At 43.9% G+C, this 16,918-nt stretch overlaps 1 protein-coding gene across 6 annotated transcripts in view; it reads left to right on the top strand.

Moving 5' to 3' along the window:
* TANC1 (tetratricopeptide repeat, ankyrin repeat and coiled-coil containing 1) overlaps nt 1-16,918 on the top strand; it is a 263,097-nt gene that overhangs the window by 186,961 nt on the left and 59,218 nt on the right. For 3 of the 6 annotated variants that reach the window (XM_030796065.1, XM_030796061.1, XM_030796060.1), the window contains 4 exons: nt 6,944-7,207; nt 12,946-13,068; nt 14,574-14,855; nt 16,162-16,313. In XM_030796065.1, the coding sequence (XP_030651925.1) occupies nt 6,944-7,207; nt 12,946-13,068; nt 14,574-14,855; nt 16,162-16,313 (821 nt within the window). The remainder of the gene's footprint in view (nt 1-6,943; nt 7,208-12,945; nt 13,069-14,573; nt 14,856-16,161; nt 16,314-16,918) is intronic. The other 3 variants (XM_030796063.1, XM_030796062.1, XM_030796064.1) reach the window with 2 other exon arrangements.

The following is a 16,918-nucleotide window of genomic DNA, read 5'->3' as shown; positions in this document are numbered from 1 at the left end:
GAGAAACTCCAGTGTCTGTGCACAGGTTATGTGAGGCTTTACCAAAACACTGTGCTTTTTCTGGAAAATGTCATGTTATTTAAGTCCTTAGACTTGTCTCTGGAGACTGTTCTTCATTGTGTCAGACTCAGTTGGGCAGTGTGGTGGGTCCCATCCTCCCCCTCCAGCACAACCTGCTCCCAGCCATTCCTTTAGGTGTTTCCTCAGTTGAAAGGCCTGATGAATGTGGCTGGGAATGCGCGGCTCGGGCCCCCGGCCTTGCTGCATGTCATAGCAGAGCATGCCTTGCGCAACACAGGTGAGCACCAAGCTAGAAATTTGGTACAGAGATCTGACTGTCACAGGCCAGCACACAGGGCTCCCAGCGCAAGGCCAGAGAGGGAGCAGGGCCCTGTGGCGCATTGGATGGGGCTGGGCAGTTGCAGAAGGAGAAGCCAGAAGTCTCCTGGAGCTGAAGGTTACCGTGCAGGGTTGGGGCGGGGGTCCAACCTGGGGCATTCTGTTGGCATTCCAGGCAAGGTGGCTTAAGTGCCTTCACTAGACCCCTCAGGTTAAAAGCTGTGGCCGCAGGTGAACCAGGGACTTTGTTCTCTGTGGTTGGTTAGTTTGCAGGTGGCCAGGCCTAGGTAGGGGTGGAAAGAAAAGTACAGTCTGGCATTTCTGGCCAGAAAGGTTTAAGGCAGGATGGTTTCATCGTGCAGGCTTTCCCTTACACACTTGGGAGAATCCAAAATGTGGCCTGGCGGCCTGAATGCCTGCTGGGTGTGAGGTGTGGGTGCACAAGAGAAGGACGCCACATGTCAGCCAAGAGGCCTACAGACTTCTGCGCTCGTTGCCTTGACTTGTCTCTGATCTTTTCCTGATCGGACTTCCTCTGCAGCAGTGAAACCTAATTTGGAAAGTTCTTAGTCACAGGAGGCAGTCTCGCTATAGTAGTGGGCTTTTCCTTTTCTATTCACTTCTTCCTTTCATCCACTTTTATGAGCGGCCATTATGTTCCTTTCTTGTTTGATCCTTAATTCATTGGTCCAGTGTTTTAACTTTAAATTCTTCCTGTCAACCACTAAGCTAAATACAGAGGTTAAAAAATGTTTGCTTTTTAAGAGCTACTTTATTTTTCTTCAGTTGTGTGGGGAGGAAAACATTCCTGAGCATTCATGATGTCTGAGGCACTTGACATATGCCCTTATGTCTAATTTTCTCTGCAACCCAGGGAAGGACAAATCACTCTCTTCAGAGAGTCCTCATCTTGAAAATGGGGAATGCAAGACAGTCTATAACGTTCTGGGAGAAAATATCCATTTGTGATTTTTTTATCCTCTCAAAATGTGTATTTTCTATTATAATAGTATTTGTACATAATTGATAGTACATGTATTTGGGATGTATGCCAAGTCTTGTCTTAATAGTATGGTATGATCAGAGCAGTGTAGAGAGGCCGGGCATGGTGGGTCACGCCTGTCGTCCCATCACCATGTGAGGCTGAGGTGGGAGGATCGCTTGAGCCCAGGAGTTCAAAACCAGCCTGGGCAACATAGGGAGATTTTGTTTCTACAAAAAAAATTTAAAAATGAGCCAGGGGTGCTGGTGGTGCATGCCTGTGGTCCCAGCTACTCAGGAGGCTGAGGTGGGAAAGACCGTTTGAGCCCGTGAGGTCTAGGCTGCAGTGAGCTGTCATTGCACCACTGCACTCCAGCCTGGGCAACAGAGCGAGACCCTGTCTTGAAACAAACCGTGTAGAGCCCCATTCTGGCATAGAGTGGGACTTAGGGCATTCTGGGGCTTTCCTGTCCATAGGGCTGTTAATGAGAGTCAGTGAGTTGAAGTGCAAAAAGAACTTAGAATGAAGCCTGGCATATAGTAAACAGTATTCCAATATTCATCTTAGCCACTGTTGTGATTTCCTAAGGATCATTACTTAATTCCTCACCAGTGAATTTGAAATGCTCAAAACAGACATGTAATAAACCAAGATTTTTCCTTTTCCATGAAGGTTTGAGTTAGGGAAAGTATGAAATAGAGCAAGAGAAAAGATGCATTGAGGAGTCACATTCATAAGACTGTGTTCTTCTAAGTGGGCAGAAAGCTTTTCTCCTAAGTTTCCTGATAGCTAGTGGAAAGAGAGAAAACACATATGGAAGATGGTGTTTATAAAGACAAAAATGTCCAGTGCCCAAAATGGTACCGGGTCTGGAGACACATACCTCCTTGTGGACCCCCTAGAGGGGAGAAGCCAAGGTTGCAGCAAGCCCCTTGCTCTTTTCACCTCTTGTCTTCTCTGTAGCTCAAAGAGAAGGTCCTGATGAATTGTTTGTGGCATATGTTTGGTATCGCTGGCCCTTAGTTCCTAAACAATTCTGGGCTAATGCTGTAGCCAGGTTACAGTTAGCTTTCTTCTTGATGTTCATTTAAGCCTATAACTTGATTTGGATCCCACCAAACTACCTATAGGGCCCTGGACCTACACTGATTTTATTTTTCTTTTGCTGATTCTATTTTAAGTGTCCATTCAACATAGAACCTTCAGAAGGCAAGGGGTAAAGAAAAGTTGGATCCTAGCACTTTAGGAGGCCAAGGTGGGTGGATTGCTTGAGCTCAGGAGTTCGAGACCAGTGTGGGCAGCATGGCGACACCCTGTCTCTACAAAAAATATAAAAAATTAGCGAGGCATGGTGCCCGTAGTCCCAGCTACTTTGGGGGCTGAGGTGGGAGGATTGTTTGAGCCTGGAAGGTCGAGGCTGCAGTGAGCCGAGATAGCACCACTGCACTCCAGCCTGGGCAAGACAGTGAGACCCTGTCTCAAAAAAAAAAAAAAAATGTTGAGAAGGTGAAGAGTGCAGTCATATCTCAGAGCCTTACAGAGCAAAGCATCTGATGACTGAGTGGATGACTTTTTAACAAGGCAGACTTCATGAACTTTTAGCCACAGATAATTAACTCCTTTTATGTATTGAGCACCGTGCAAGCAAACGGTGTTTTAAAAATATGCTGTATGTATAATCAGAAGAATTGGTATTGGCTATACCACTAATTGTGCATGCACGTGTGTGTGTGTGTGTGTGTGTGTGTGTGTGTGTGAGAGAGAGAGAGAGAGAGAGAGAGAGACCAGGTTCTCTGGAGCCTTTTATCTTATAAGGCGGGGTTGATGGTTCTCAGCCTATCTGCCTCCTCTCATGGGATGTGATCAGGTTATACGCCCTGTTATATTAAGAAAGTGAGCCAGGGGCAATGATGTGTGCCTGTAGTCCTAGCTACTTGGGAGGCTGATGCAGGAGGACTCATTGAGGCCAGGAGTTTGAGACCAGCCTGGGCAGCATAGTGAAACCCCGTATTATGGGGGAAAAAAAAAGTGTTTTGGAAGTATTCTACCCCTCCCTGTACACTAGTACAAAGGAAGATAAGACACTGTCCTTGGGACTAAACGGAACATAACACTAAATTGTGAGGCATAGCCTAATCTCACAGCTTTATAAAATTTAAGGCCTGATAAGTCGCTCAGTTTCAGAATGCTCTGTGTCAAGGGTGGCTGAGACCCAGTTTGGGTGATGATAGCAAGCTGTAATTGACAAAAGCTGCCATCTATACTAGTCCAAAGAACAAAATGCTAGAATTATTAAATTATTAAGCAACTATAAACATTAGCCAGTCTCTGGGAAATGTCAAATAGCACTTTTTAGAGATTTTTTTTTTTTTTTTAAGTCATCACAGTTAGGATGCTGCCCTTGACATGTGCGTGTACTCATAAGCATTCTTGAGAGTGATTGACTGGGTTAACCTGATAGGAATTTGAATTTCTGTAAGCTTGGAAGAAAGAAAGATGTCGTTTATTGGAAGAACCAGGTTTCTCTTCTTGGGGACTCCGGGGCTGCCATGTTTGGTGTTGCTCTTAGGTTGTGCAGGGAAGCCAGGCTGATCTGGCCTTCATCTGCTCAGCTGGATCTGCTTCAGGGCTCAGATGGAGCTGAGCCAAGATGAGAGTGTCTGGGCTTCCAGCTGTGTAGGCTACATCTGATATTGAATCCCAGGAAGGAGTGTTCGTGGAGTGGCTTCAGATTTCCCAGCCTCCCTGCCTCTGAGAACCCTGGGACATGTGGACCGTGGAATGCCTCTCTCACAGGAACTTTGAGGGCAGCAGAAGGGCTGCCTCTTCTTCCTCACTAGTCTCCTTCATATAAACACTGCCCAGGCTGGGCACGCTGGCTCATGCTTGTAATCCTAGCACTTTGGGAGGCCGAGGCGGGTGGATCACGAGGTCAGGAGATCGAGACCATGGTGAAACCCCGTCTCTACTAAAAATACAAAAAATTAGCCAGGCCTGGTGGCGGGCGCCTGTAGTCCCAGCTACTCGGAGAGGCTGAGGCAGGAGAATGGCGTGAACCCGGGAGGCGGAGCTTGCAGTGAGCCAAGATCGCGTCACTGCACTCCAGCCTGGGCGACAGAGCGAGACTCCGTCACAAAAACAAAACCAAAAAAACACTGACCTTACAATGTGTTCGTTTCTAAATGGTTACCCCATCTGGGACTTCTCTTTGCAGTGACTGTTCCTGCAGCTGAGCCCTTCCTCCCCTACCCCTTTTTCTTCCTCTCCCTGCCAGGACCTGAGTGTTGCCCCTCCGCACCCCCCCCCACCCCACGAGATGCTGGGCACAGTGTAGGGCACATGTCTGCCAGTGAGAGCCACACCTTCCACCTGTCCTGTCATCAGGAGCTCTGACCTGGCCTTCCCAGCCGTCCTCAGCTGCTCCATGGGTCCCTGAGGTCCTGATTGCAGTGCTGTCACTTGTAACAGGAAGTGAGCTAAGTCCTTATTTCCCCTGCTTGAGGTCCTAGTTAGGACTCAGATCTTTGGGGTTTGGTTCAGAAGTGCTTGGCAGTTAGGGAGAGCACTTGGACTTTTGGTTTAATTTTTCAACTTATAAATACGTGTTCTCCAATGTAACAGCCACAGAATTAAAACCAAACAAATCCCCTATCTCCCTAGCCTGGAACTCTTCCTGTCACTTGGATGTTGGAGTAGCCTGGGAACCTAACTTATTACAATATGTCTGAGAAAAGCATTTTGAGTTGCAAACGCTGGATTTAAATGTGAAGGTTTGTAACACCACAACCTGTGTTATGGGACGGCCTGCATTTTTATACTTCAAGCTTATTATATTAATAGGATTACCATTAATAATTACCACTAATAAGCAATAAACTTACCAATAAGACCTCTCCTGAAAAACGTTAGCACACTTCTAGCATATAGCAAACCTTCAGTAAATGCTAGCTTCTGCTGTCAACACCACCATTGGCATTTTTATGATGGAAAGAGTCATACTTGCTATGCCTATGTTCATATAAATGGTTCATTTAAAAACACAAGGAAGGCTGTGATTGATTCCAAAGAGGTGGAGGTATGGTTTAATACTGCTGATGGAACACTGGCAAATGCTGGGAATCATAGCGATGGGCACCCAAAATCAGATCCTAAACTCTGGTAAGTGAGATTAAGTGTAGTGTCTCTGACCACAAATGGAATTGAAGTTTATTCATTTGCTCATTCATTCAATTAGCAAGCATTTATTGAGTACTTACTATGTGCTGTGCTGTGCTATTCAGAAAAGGAAAAGATTGTCATGGATACTCTAGGGAAGGCTTCAGCATTTATGTGGGATTTTTTAAAATAGGCAACCAGAGAGGGTGATAAGTCCAGGCTGCAGCAGCAGGAGGAGTAAAGACAGTCAGAATTGTGACAGGATGTCCTGTGGGCACTGCAAGGAAATAGTTTTGTCTTTACTTCTAAACTGTAAAGAATACAAAGAAAGCTAAACCCCTTCAGACCCTTTGATCCTAAATAACTGACCCTGAGCTAATTTACCAGCCTTCTGATACAGTGTGTATCATCTTGGTGTGTGGCTAAAGCAGCCTGATCCAGGAGCTGGGTTGTGAATGCACTTTGGCCCTGTGCACTCCCATTTAACAGGCTTGGAGTTGAGGGCCTAGGTGACTGGAATCTAGACAGGGAAAGAGGCATCAGTGGACATGGCCCCTGTTCTCAAGGACGCAGCCAGTGTTAGTTCTAACAGTGGGGCGGTGTGAGTGGCCCAGGTGATGATGACCCGTGGTTGCAAGGGGATCCCGTATGGCTCAGCATCTTTAAATTAGAAGTGACTCTTTGTAGAAGCTATGTAGGGTGAATATTGCTTCGCTCTTTGACCATGTTCTTTCTGCTCTTTTGCCAAGATGTTTACAAAAGGTTTTTGGTACCTTTTTTCTGTGCTGGTTTTCTTTCTTGGAGATTAAATGTGAATTCTGCAGTCATAGTATACCTTCTCCTGCTGGTGCTTCACCTGCACTGGATATGGGAAGGTTTTCCATTTCGTGCTGTTGAAGAAATACTAAGTCAGTCTCTCTGGATCATCTTGAACAGATGTCATAAGCATTAAGGGTCAAATTCTCTGGTTGACTTTATAATTGTATTTTTGTTTCTAAAGATTTTCTCCAGTACCATTTCTGCATTAACCATTCTGTTGTTCATTCCCGCTCCCCCACCCCCAACAAATGTTATTAATTTGGAAAGTATATTTAAAGGTTCAAAGGAATTTAATGAGACATGAATTCTTTTGTGAATAATCTTTGTTAAAAAGAGAGGATACATTATCTCCAAGTTATATAATTTTACTCTTAACTCTGAAACTTTTTAGACAATTTTTTTCATTATCTTCCTATCAGAGTTTCTCCCTCGCTCCTCTTCTCTGTAGAGCGATTTAGCAGCTTATTTCCCCTGGTAAGCCACATTCTTCTAATTTACCAAAATACATTGTATGGAACATACTTTGATAAAAATCTGTGTGGACTGGAAAACTTTCCATTGATCCTGGGGAGGGCAGTGTGCATGTTTTAACTCTTCAGCCCCAGCTGTGCCTGGCCTCCTTCAAAGTATTTTGGTCTTTCATTTCAGCCACAATTACAAGTTCATCCGAAAATGATGACCGGAGTGGCTCCAGTTTGGAATGGAATAAAGACGGAAGCCTAAGATTAGGGGTTCAGAAGGGAGTGCTTCATGACCGCAGGGCAGATAACTGCTCCCCAGTGGCAGAAGAGGAGACCACCGGGTCAGCAGAGAGCACGCTGCCCAAAGCAGAATCCTCAGCTGGAGATGGTCCAGTCCCTTATTCTCAGGGCTCCAGCTCACTAATAATGCCACGGCCCAACTCAGTTGCAGGTAAGGCCACACCTTTCACTGGAAGGATTATCTCAGGGAGACCGAGGTACGCTGTGTTCACTGTCTTCACATGGGAACACACTCCAGACACAAGCCAGCTTTGTGGCCCTGGGTCAGGCACTTACCTTTTCTAAGCCTACTAATCTGTAAACACAATAAGGGTGTACTTAATGGTCTTTAAGTGATCCTTCTGCTCTGGAATTCTTTAAATCAATTATTAGGACTATCGGGCTCTTTGTACATAAGAGAAGAAAGTATAAAAACTCTCCTCTTGGTTTTTGTTGTTTTAAGCCTTAGAAAATTCATTACTATTTATTACCTCCTGGTAAATGGGAATTGTTGAGTGATTTTGTTAATATCAGCTCGAGGAACTTCTTACCAAACTTACAAACTTATTTTTGTGTAATTGAGGCCGATCTTACAGGGAAGAGGGCCGAAATTCTGTACGATTTAGTTAAAATGGAGCTCACTGCTTAAAATGTAAGCAGTGGAAGTAGGAGCTCTCAATCAAGGAAATGAAAATATTCGAGACAGACAGGCTTTACCAAGATGCAGCAGCTGGAACAAAGAAGAAAGCACAAAGGCTGGTGACTGTCAGTAGTCAGACTGGTCGCCAGTTGTGTGTCAAGCAAGGAGAATACAGTCAGTCCCCTGTATCTATAGTTGCACATCTATGGATTCATCCAGCCATGGAGCAGAAATACCCAAGGAAAAAAAATCGATAAAAAATAGTAAGAATTTAAAAATACAGTCTCATAACTATTTACATTGTATTAGGTATTATAAGTAATCTAGAGATTATTTAAAATATATAGGAGGATGTTTGTAGGTTATGTGCAAATATTACACCATTTTATAGAAGGAACTTGAGCATCCGAGGATTTCGGTATCCTCAGGGGGCTCTGGAAGTGATCTCCAGTGCATAGTGAAGGATGACTATAGCTCCAGATGGGTGGGGAAAGGAGCTCTCTGCATCTGAGCTGTGGGGCCTGTTTTTAAAGTTTCTAGTTTCTAAACTCCATACCCTATGCTGAATTTAGAAGAGGAACTTGCTACAGTCATTCTTTGTTATCAATGTAGCACTTAACATTTCTCTTCTACTAATTCAGGGACCCAGATTCTCCGCTCCTACATCAGAGAATTTCTCTGTGATTTATACTATGCTTTCAGGATGTGGTGGGTCACTCTGGTGGTTGTTGGGTGTTTTTTTTACAATGGGACTCTGAAGTAGCTGATAAATAAGTGGCCCTAATGGAAAAGTTCTGAGGCACAACTCTAATTCACTTTCAAAGGAAGTGAAATGGCCTTGTTCCAGAAGAGGGATTTGGCATGTCTGCCGGAGAGAAATACTAGAGAACATTATACGAGTTGACTGATAGTCCTTCCACAAGCTTTCCTGTCCTCCCACCACTGTCCCACCACTTTAACAGAGTATGTGGCACCCAAGGCTTTAGACCGTATTTACCTAGTTATGATGAATGGGTCATTTGTATTATCCCAGAACTTGATCACTTTATTGACTTCAACAAAAATAGTGAACTTGTGCTCAATTTAGTCAAGCTATTTTAAAATTAGGAAACATTACTGTGTTAATTTCAACAGTGTTAAAAGCATCCCATTTGGGGTTGTTTTCTGCTCGATGTTCTTTATGGGTCTCCTGCCATGTGAAGTGACAGTGGGTGTGAGCTGAGCTTTTCCAGGAGGCTGCCGTGATTATAGAGCAGAGCTTTCTGGTTTCTGCTGTGCGCATTCATTAGCTTCTGCATGTGCCCTTGAGCTAGACCTCCTGTGGAATGGGAGGGTTTCACCTCTAGATTTGAGCAAAGTCTACCTGGCCTAATGCGTTTGCTCATTTCTTCTGTGCTGCATGTTTTTTAAACTAAATGCATATTTTTAAAGGACATGAGCAAAGGCCTATTTCATGATATCTGTTAACAAGCTAGGAGTCTGGTAGATTCTTCATTGCATCCCTTCCTGCCCCTGAAGTTGAACCTCAGTTAAGAGGAAATGGCAGGATTTTTCAAGTACCGTTGAAGAGTAAGATTCAGGTTGTATAGACTCTGTGTAGCACTATTTAGTGATTAAAAGGCAGGCTGCTACAAACAGGGCAGCAGAGAACACTCAGTGTTAGAAGAATCAGAATAATATGTGAAGGACTGTATACAGAAATCTCTTAGGAGTATTTGCATGTTATGATCCAGGTGAACAAATTGCCTTTTGGTGGTAAAGGTGTTTTGGCATATGAGGATTGGCAGGTAAAGGAAGGGTGATGCCAGGCCTCTGTTCACAGCCTCCCCATGGGGCTGGCCCCTAGGGGATTGGGTGCAGAACTTCTTCCTAAGGTCCTTTACTGAGCTTGCTACAGAGAACTGGAATTGTCTGTTAACCATGTAGTACAGTGACAGGTTTTTTTATTTTTATTTTTTGACAGAGATTATAAAACTAAGTTGGCTAGGTTTAAAGATTATTTCACTAATATTCTTTGTAAAGATATTTGTTAGAGTGGGATTGGTTTGGACAACTATATATCACATCAAAATGTATGACATGGACACCTCTTTCCTTTATGAAAAACAGACCTAGAAGCCTTTAAAGGTGTGTTTTAAATCATAAAGAAGTTGGGTAATGGGTTCTATTTTTTACTATTTTTTTCCTTTCAAAATACTTTCTGAGTGGATTATAGAACACTGTGTTTAATTTTCCAGGAAACAAGCATGATTGCTATCCAGTTTTCCTAAAACTGGTCACTGCCCTGGACTTATTGGCATGGACTTTCCATAGGTTAGACCACAACTTTAGCAAATGTTCCTCTTTGTTCAGCTTAGAGATGTCTCCCTCTGCCTTGCCCCACCAAGCCCACCCTCACCAAAAAACAGACTTTCCTCCACATCTTGAAATGTGCTTCTCATCCAGATGTTAGATATAGTGTGTGTGGGCGCGCACAACAAGTATATAATTAATTTTGCTGTAGAGATTCTAGCAGTGGGTTTATTGTAGCATGAAATTATTGCTTTACTTTTGGGTTTTTTGGGCCCTGAGTAGTGTCTAGGATTTTGAAAGCGTTTATGGGTAAATACTGAATATGAGTCTGACTTTTGCATAGGTAACAACTGAGAATCTACTGTAGGCATGCCTGAGAGGGTAGAGTGGCCCAAGTTACCTGCTCAGAGGGTGGGGAGCACCTGGGCACATAGCTAAGCCACTGAAATCTCCCTGCCCTATTCACTGGCATCTCTATTGGTGGCTTCGAAAATGCCTCAGAAAGCTGAGATAGCTGGCAGGTGGTGGCTTATGGCCCTGCTGCAGCTTTCAGCTCCGCTTAATCGTATTTGAAATTGAGAATCAGCCAAGAGCTGTGAAGTGCTGAGGCTGCTCTGTTGCAGATTTTGGTGCCGAAGCTCTAGTGACTGGGAATCTGAAAACAGGCCTGTGGAATCTTACCATCTCCTGCACCTGTTTAGATGCAATCTAGAGCCTTTTGCAATCCTTTATTTGGAATGTCTTTTATGGTCACATATTTTTAATCCTTTCAGTTGTTATAAATTTATGAACTGTTATTTTCTAAGGAGTCAGGGGAAGAAGGGAAATAGGCAACACTTTTGAGACTCTAAGGCATCTTTTTATTCTCTAGGGCTGCAGCATTATGTCAGATGTTCATGACTGTTCTGGCTCTGAAATGAGTTATGGGTTATGAATATGGCTGCCTGCCCCTTCTACCTGTGCGTTGGTGGGTGCATTCACCATGAGGCATGTGAGGAGAAGGGTCTCAGTGCTCAGGCAGGAGCCTAGAAAATGTTCCAAGCTGTGTTACTGTAGGGAGGTAAGAAGGTTGGGGGAAGACAGTGTAGTCCTGTTGGCCCTTGGGAGGTTTTATGCACCCTACTTACAAAGGGCCTAGAGAGAAGCTAGAGGCTGTCCTTGGATTACCGTACATTCGATCCATTTAAAAGCCCCAACAAGGAATTAGCTGAGTCTTTCTAATGGGAAAGGTTTGTGTGGTAGCTGGCAAAGTGCATAGAATATTCACTTAAATGTGTATACACTGTGGGTATGCACCAGCAGGATACAGAGGCATAGGTGCATGCTGTCGTGAAGTCAAGGTTTCAAGTGTTTCTTGCTGGCTGGGAGGATGAGTAGGCAGGGCATGTGTTGGATTGCCCTTTGGAGGATGCAGCGAGAGGGGATATGCCAACACAGTCAGGCCTGGAGCCACCCAGGTGGCTGTTGAATGAAGGAATGAGAGGATGATATGGATAGTGAGGAAGAGAAGGACTGAGATCTTAGTGGGGGGAAATAGGAAGGGTGCAGGTAGGATGGATGGCACTGGTCGGCAGCTGGATGCTGGGTCAGAGCCTGTTGGGCAGCCAGAGGGTTTTCAGAAGACAGGTGGCCAACTCGACTTCTGTCCCCTGCACCTTGGTCTCACTGAAGATGTCCCCACTGCTAAGAAGCCTTTACCCAGGCACTATGTCTCCCTCTAGGCTCTCATTTGCCCTCAAGTCACTGTATATTTTCTTGTCCTGAAAGATAATAATCTGACTAAGATCAACAATACTTCATGTTGGGCTTAACCTATATACCAAATTAGGTTAATTTTAGATTTTCCTCAATGTAATAACAGGAGGGGTTTTTAAAAGGCAAAAACGTGTACTATATACTTCTAAGATTTCTTGAGAATTAGCAAAATTATTTTGCGCTAGTTATTTTTGTAATCTAACTCATATGAACCTTTGAATACATATGAACCTTTGAATAGATCTTTAATTTTTTTTTTTTTTTTTTTTTTTTTTTTTTTTTTTTTTTTTTGAGACAGAGTTTTGCTCTGTCACCCAGGCTGGAGTGTAGTGGCACGATCCTGGCTCACTGCAACCTCTGCCTCCTGGGTTTAAGTGATTCTCCTGCCTTAGCCTCCCAAGTAGCTGGGATTTCAGAGACCCACCTCCATGCCCAGCTAGTTTTTTTTGTATTTTAGCAGAAATGGGGTTTCACCATGTTGGCCAGGCTGGTCTTGAACTCCTGACCTCAAGCAATCCACCCGCCCTAGCCTCCCAAAGTCCTGTGATTACAGGCGTGAGCCACCGCACCCTGCTCTTTAATGCTTTATAACAAATACTTAGGTGATATGAGTCTTACTGACTTGGTCAGAGGTAAACATAACTTATTTTTAGAATAAAAAAACACCAAAAAATGCGGTATGATATATAATGTGTATGTAAGTCTACACATATATTTGAAGCTTAGGAATATGATTATACTATTACTACTGAGCCAACTTTTGGTGTTCTGGGTGCTGTGGAATTGTACACATAGAATCTGCCCATTTAATTAATAAGTTTGGAATTCCAAACAGCAGAAAGCTCCCCAGAGCTGCAGAGAAGAATCTAGCAGCATGCCACCTGCTTGTGGTGTAAGTACTGAAGCTTTGCTGTGTGCCACATGATTGTCAGATTTCCTCATCAAACAATTTATGGTGAATTCTGTCTCTTTCTAGGAATAATGGAGAATTCTGGCAACTCAGTCAACATAACTTTAAGAAAAAGAAGCATTTGGTTTTTACCACTTTTCAACTAATGATACTGCCAGAAAAATAAACTGGGGCAAATAATACCAAAATGACATTTAAGTAAATTTTGTTGAAAGCCTGAACTGAATTGCTTAGTGATTTATAAGTTATAGTCACTTAGGTATGAAATTTAAAGTCACCTTTGAAGATACTAAACTTCGGTTTAATATTACAGCAACAAGCTCAACCAAATTGGAAGATCTGAGTTATTTAGACGGGCAGAGAAATGCTCCTCTACGGACGTCAATTAGATTACCATGGCACAATACGGCCGGAGGTAGGGCACAGGAAGTTAAAGGTATTTATCCTCGCATCAGCTGCGATAATGGTTATGACGAACTCAGTAACTTTGAAAGTCTGTGATAACCAGCATTGAAGCCAACTGTGTTTATAACATGATGGAAAGTGTGTTTGTGCTAAAAGCATATCTGTGAGATGTGCTAAGAGGTCATCCTCAACGGTTTGGGGCTTCTTCCTTTAAAATATGTGATTAACTTGCTTCTGGAATTGAAAAAGTAATTCTGCAGTAAGTTATTTTGAAGTGAGGGATAGTTTAACACTCATTAGGTGTTTATTACTAACAAAGTATAAGCTTTGTTTCAATTCTTGGATTAGGCCAGACGCAGTGGCTCATGCCTATAATCCCAGCACTTTGAGAGGCCGAGGCGGGTGGATCACCTGAGGTCAGGAGTTTGAGACCAGCCTGGCCAACATGGTGAAACCTGGTCTCTATTAAAAATATAAAAATTAGCCCGGGCGCGGTGGCTCATGCTTGTAATCCCAGCACTTTGGGAGGCCGAGACGGGCGGATCACGAGGTCAGGAGATCGAGACCACGGTGAAACCCCGTCTCTACTAAAAAATACAAAATATTAGCCGGGCGTGGTGGCAGGCGCCTGTAGTCCCAGCTACTTGGAGAGACTGAGGCAGGAGAATGGCGTGAACCCGGGAGGCGGAGCTTGCAGTGAGCCGAGATTGTGCCACTGCACTCCAGCCTGGGTGACAGAGTGAGACTCCGTCTCAAAAAAAAAAAAAAAAAAAAAAAAAAAAAAAAAAAAAATATATATATATATATATATATATATATATATATAAATTAGCTGGGCATGGTGGCAGGTACCTGTAATCACAGCTACTTGGGAGGCTGAGGTAGGAGAATTGCTTGAACCCAAGAGGCAGAGGTTGCAGTGAGCTGAGATCGTGCCATTGCACTCCAGCCTGGCAACAAGAGTGAAACTGTCTCAAAAAAAAAAAAACAAAAAAACAACAACAAAAAAACCTTGGACTGTATTGGCCATGTTCTCTGTCTACCTGTAACACAGTTGTGTGAGGTACACAGCAGCCTCACTGTACAGGCAAAGAGTCATCACACCTGGATGAGAGCAGGTGTGTTTCCCTATTTCTAGGGAAAACATGTTTCTGTTTTATTCATACAGTAGGGAAGAAACACGTCTTAAATGCAGTTCCAGATAAACCAATGAGACATGATTTGGCCCCTCACATGGCTTCCTCTAATCCTCTGTGTGTCTGCCTTGAGTCCTGAGAATAATTCGAAGCCATGACCAAACTAGAAAGTAATATCAGTAGGACACTCTGTAGTGTCGTATTGGTCCAATAGGTCCAATAGGGTATGATAATTGAGGTATTACAGAAGTATTAATAGAACGAGATTGGAAATGCTTACAGACAGATCCTAGTGGAGGTAAAGCTAAGGATTTAATGTAACACACAAGCAATGATATTTGAGTTTCTTAGTTTATAAAATTATGACATTTTTCTAAAATTTATTTTTCTTCTTTTGAAGCACGATTTGCTCCCTACAAGCCACAAGACATTTTGTTGAAACCCTTGTTGTTTGAAGTACCAAGCATAACAACAGACTCTGTGTTTGTGGGAAGGGATTGGCTGTTTCACCAGATAGAAGAAAACTTGAGGAACACAGAACTGGCAGAAAACAGAGGCGCGGTGGTGGTTGGCAATGTGGGATTTGGGAAGACGGCAATCATTTCCAAGTTGGTGGCCCTGAGCTGCCACGGAAGCCGCATGAGGCAGATTGCTTCCAACAGCCCAGGTTCATCACCTAAAAGTATGTGCATGTTTAGTTACTTGTCTGGTTTATTAACATAAGATAGATGGAGGGAATTGCTGTTCACATAGACATAAAATACCAATTTTCCTCAAGTTGTTGCAGCTACTATATCAGGTTTGCCATCATGTGTGAAGTGAACTATTTGAATATGTCCCTCCGTCATGATGTGTATTCAGCTGTAAGCTGGGGCTAGGCCAGTGTTCCCTGATGTCCTCCTGAACTGTAACCCCCTCTTCCTTTAGATACAGGCAGAGATGGGCCAGTGAGGCCTGATCAAGTGCCCTGGAGAATTTGGGGCCCTAAGAGCAAGGGGTTGGGCTCCTGGCAGAACAAGCTCATATGGACTCTAATGTGGAGTTCTTTTGTACCCTGTTTGGCACAGCCTTCGTCTTCTGTATTGGATTTTCCAAAATTATAAAGACATAGGATAGAGTAGCCAAATGTTTGACTATTTACTGTTTATTTCATATGCAATAAACCCACTCTAAACATGGTGAACAATTGAATCATGCGAGATTTTTAAGACACAAAAGAATTTAATAGGTCAGGCACAGTGGCTCACATCTGTAATATCAACACTTTGGAAGGCTGAGGTGGGAGGATCACTTGAGCCCAGGAGTTTGAGACCAGCCTGGGCAACATAGGGAGACCTCATCTCTACAAAAAATTAGCCAGTCATAGTGGTACCCACCTTTTGTCCCAGCTACTGAGGAGGCTGAGGTGGGAGGATCGCTTGAGCCCAGTAAATCAAGGCTGCAGTGAACTAGGATTGTGCCACTGCACTCATGCCTGTAATCCCAGCACTTTGGGAGGCCGAGGCAGGCAGATCACCTAAGGTCAGGAGATCGAGACCAGCCTGACCAACATGGTAAAACCCCGTCTCTAGGAAAAATACAAAAATTAGCTGGGTGTGGTGGCGGGTGCCTGTAATCCCAGCTACGTGGGAGGCTGAGGCAGGAGAATCACTTGAACCCAGGAGGTCGAGGTTGCAGTGAGCCAAGATGGCACCACTGTACTCTAGCCTGGGCCACAGAGTGAGACTCACGTCTTAAAAAAAAAAAAAAAAAGAAGAAGAAAAATTTAATAGAGGAAACTGGAAACAGTAGATGGCTATTCTCCAGGGAGGGGAACCAGTTGGGTAGGAGACAGATGGGAACCTGTGCTCTCATGTGGACCTCTGAATTTTGGACCATGTTCACTCCTTACTTATTAAGATATGCCCTGGCACGAATCAAGAAATATATTCAATACCCCACCGTGCTCCTACTGTGATGTACATAATGAAATGGGTCTTCCTCTGCAGCCTCTGACCCCACTCAGGATCTTCCTTTCACCCCGTTGCTTTCACCGAGTTCTTCCACAAATGCTTCCAGCACTGCTAAAACACCTCTTGGGTCTGTCAGTGCTGAAAACCAGAGACCAAGAGAGGATGCAGTGAAATATCTTGCTTCTAAGGTAATCTTTCTTGTTTTATGGGAGCCTTCCAGATAGAGAGATTTGCTAGTTTGGTTTCTGATAAGTAAATTGGAAAAGGGAGTTTAAAACAGACAACTGCTTAATGATAAAGTACAGCTTTTGATGAAATAGTGATAAAGTTCTCCAAGTAAAAGTGTGAATGACAGTAAGTATCTGTTTTAAGACATTGGCAGTGGACCTGATCCATCTTAAACAATGGATTGAAAGAGTTCCTCAAGGCAGCAGAAGGTAGCATGTGCACTCGCCACAAATCCGTGCTTATCTGCATGTGCTCTTCTTAATTTGGTATGTGAGCAGGAAATTGGGAGCTTTTGACTTGACCCAGACCTCTTCCCCTGCACTCTGTTGTCTGAGGCCTTTGGTTCCCTCAGCTTTCTGAAGTTTTTCTTCTGCTTAGCACCCATCACTGGCTCGCACCAACCGCACTCCTGCATTAAAGCAGTTACATCCCTTGCTCTTAGTGAGCTACTTAAGTTTCCCTGGGCAGCAGTGGTGTGAGTTGGTGGAGCTGGAGAGCTGCTGGAGCCAGCAGCCATGGGGACACCTTGTGAGTAGGCCCTGTGGGGAGGTTGGTGAGGGGAGCT

The sequence above is a fragment of the Nomascus leucogenys genome, chromosome 17, assembly GCF_006542625.1.
Source record: "Nomascus leucogenys isolate Asia chromosome 17, Asia_NLE_v1, whole genome shotgun sequence".
Classification (NCBI taxonomy): domain Eukaryota; kingdom Metazoa; phylum Chordata; class Mammalia; order Primates; family Hylobatidae; genus Nomascus; species Nomascus leucogenys.
The sequence above is the reverse complement of the archived record's forward strand: the minus strand, read 5'-3'. Positions and strand labels throughout refer to the sequence as shown.